At 47.0% G+C, this 1,125-nt stretch overlaps 1 protein-coding gene across 1 annotated transcript; it reads right to left on the bottom strand.

Moving 5' to 3' along the window:
• Window positions 1-298: 298 nt before the first annotated feature.
• Window positions 299-792, bottom strand: LOC117034895 (60S ribosomal protein L28-like). Its single transcript, XM_033128334.1, has one exon. It carries the CDS (start codon window positions 751-753, stop codon window positions 340-342), a length of 414 nt encoding a protein of 137 aa, XP_032984225.1. The 5' UTR covers window positions 754-792; the 3' UTR covers window positions 299-339.
• Window positions 793-1,125: the final 333 nt, after the last annotated feature.

The raw sequence follows: 1,125 nt of genomic DNA, 5'->3' as shown, positions 1-1,125 counted from the left end.
CTGATCCTGGACATTTCTACTTCTTCTTTTGGTTAAATGTTTAATTGTGATAAGCTACACGTAATTAAAATTTACCATCATACCCATTCTTACGTGTACAGTTCAGCAGCGTTTTAAGTACTATGGTGCCTTCATCTTGTTGCACAACCAATCTCTAGAATGTGTGCACCTTGTCAAACGGAAACTCTGAGCCCGTTAAATAACAGCTTCCCTGTGCTTGCCATCAGCACTCCTACTTTCTTTTTTTCTTTTCTTTTCTTTTCTTTCTTTCTTTTTTTTTTTTTTTTTTGGAGAAAGATGGCTGACACTTTATGCTTTATTGCTTTGGGAGGGAGGTGCTCAGGAGCTCTTGGTGGGGCGAGCCCGCTTCCTCTTCAGTGTCACCGGCTTCTGGCTGCGCAGGATGGCGCTGGCTCTACGGATAGCGGCCATGCGCAGGTCTGGACGGTACTTGTTCTTGCGGATCATGTGCCGGATGCTGCTGAGGGTGGCCCGGGCGTTCTTGTTGATGGTGGTCCGCACATAGGAGGTGGCTGGCTTTCGCTGGCCGGATCTCCGCTTCATGACGACCACCACACCTTTGCCATCGGCTGCTGGCTCCACGCCCACCGTCTTGCGGTGAATCAGCCCGTTATAGCGGAAGGAGTTGCGGGCCTTCAGATGATTGGGCTCGGTGCTGTATGTCTGCTTGTTTCTTTTGATCAGGAAGCTGGAGCAGTTGCGCAGGACCATCCATTGCAAATGCGCAGACATGGCGACAGCTCCTCTCGTTGCCGCAGCCGGAGACGGAAAGAGCAGCACTCCTACTTTCTGTTTCGGAGTCTGACAACTCTTGGTGGTAAGGGAAGCTATGGGTCAACCCCAGCAATAGCTCCTTTATTATTATCTTTCTAAACCTGAGAAGCAGGCCAAGTCCCATAGCTTAAGTTATAATCAAACCTGCCCATGATCGTGCCAAATCCATCATTCTTTGAAGCAGCCCTTTTTGTGAAAATAAATTTTTCACAGCCAAATTAGTTTTGTAAGTGATCAGTTGAACAGAGTTAAACAGATATTATCTGAGAATGTCTACAAATATACGTGCAGGGCATGCGAATGTATACTGATGTGCCAATATATATTATG

Source organism: Rhinolophus ferrumequinum, chromosome 15 (assembly GCF_004115265.2).
Source record: "Rhinolophus ferrumequinum isolate MPI-CBG mRhiFer1 chromosome 15, mRhiFer1_v1.p, whole genome shotgun sequence".
Taxonomy (NCBI): Eukaryota; Metazoa; Chordata; class Mammalia; order Chiroptera; family Rhinolophidae; genus Rhinolophus; species Rhinolophus ferrumequinum.
Note: the sequence above shows the minus strand (reverse complement) of the source record. Positions and strands in the feature narration are given on the sequence as shown.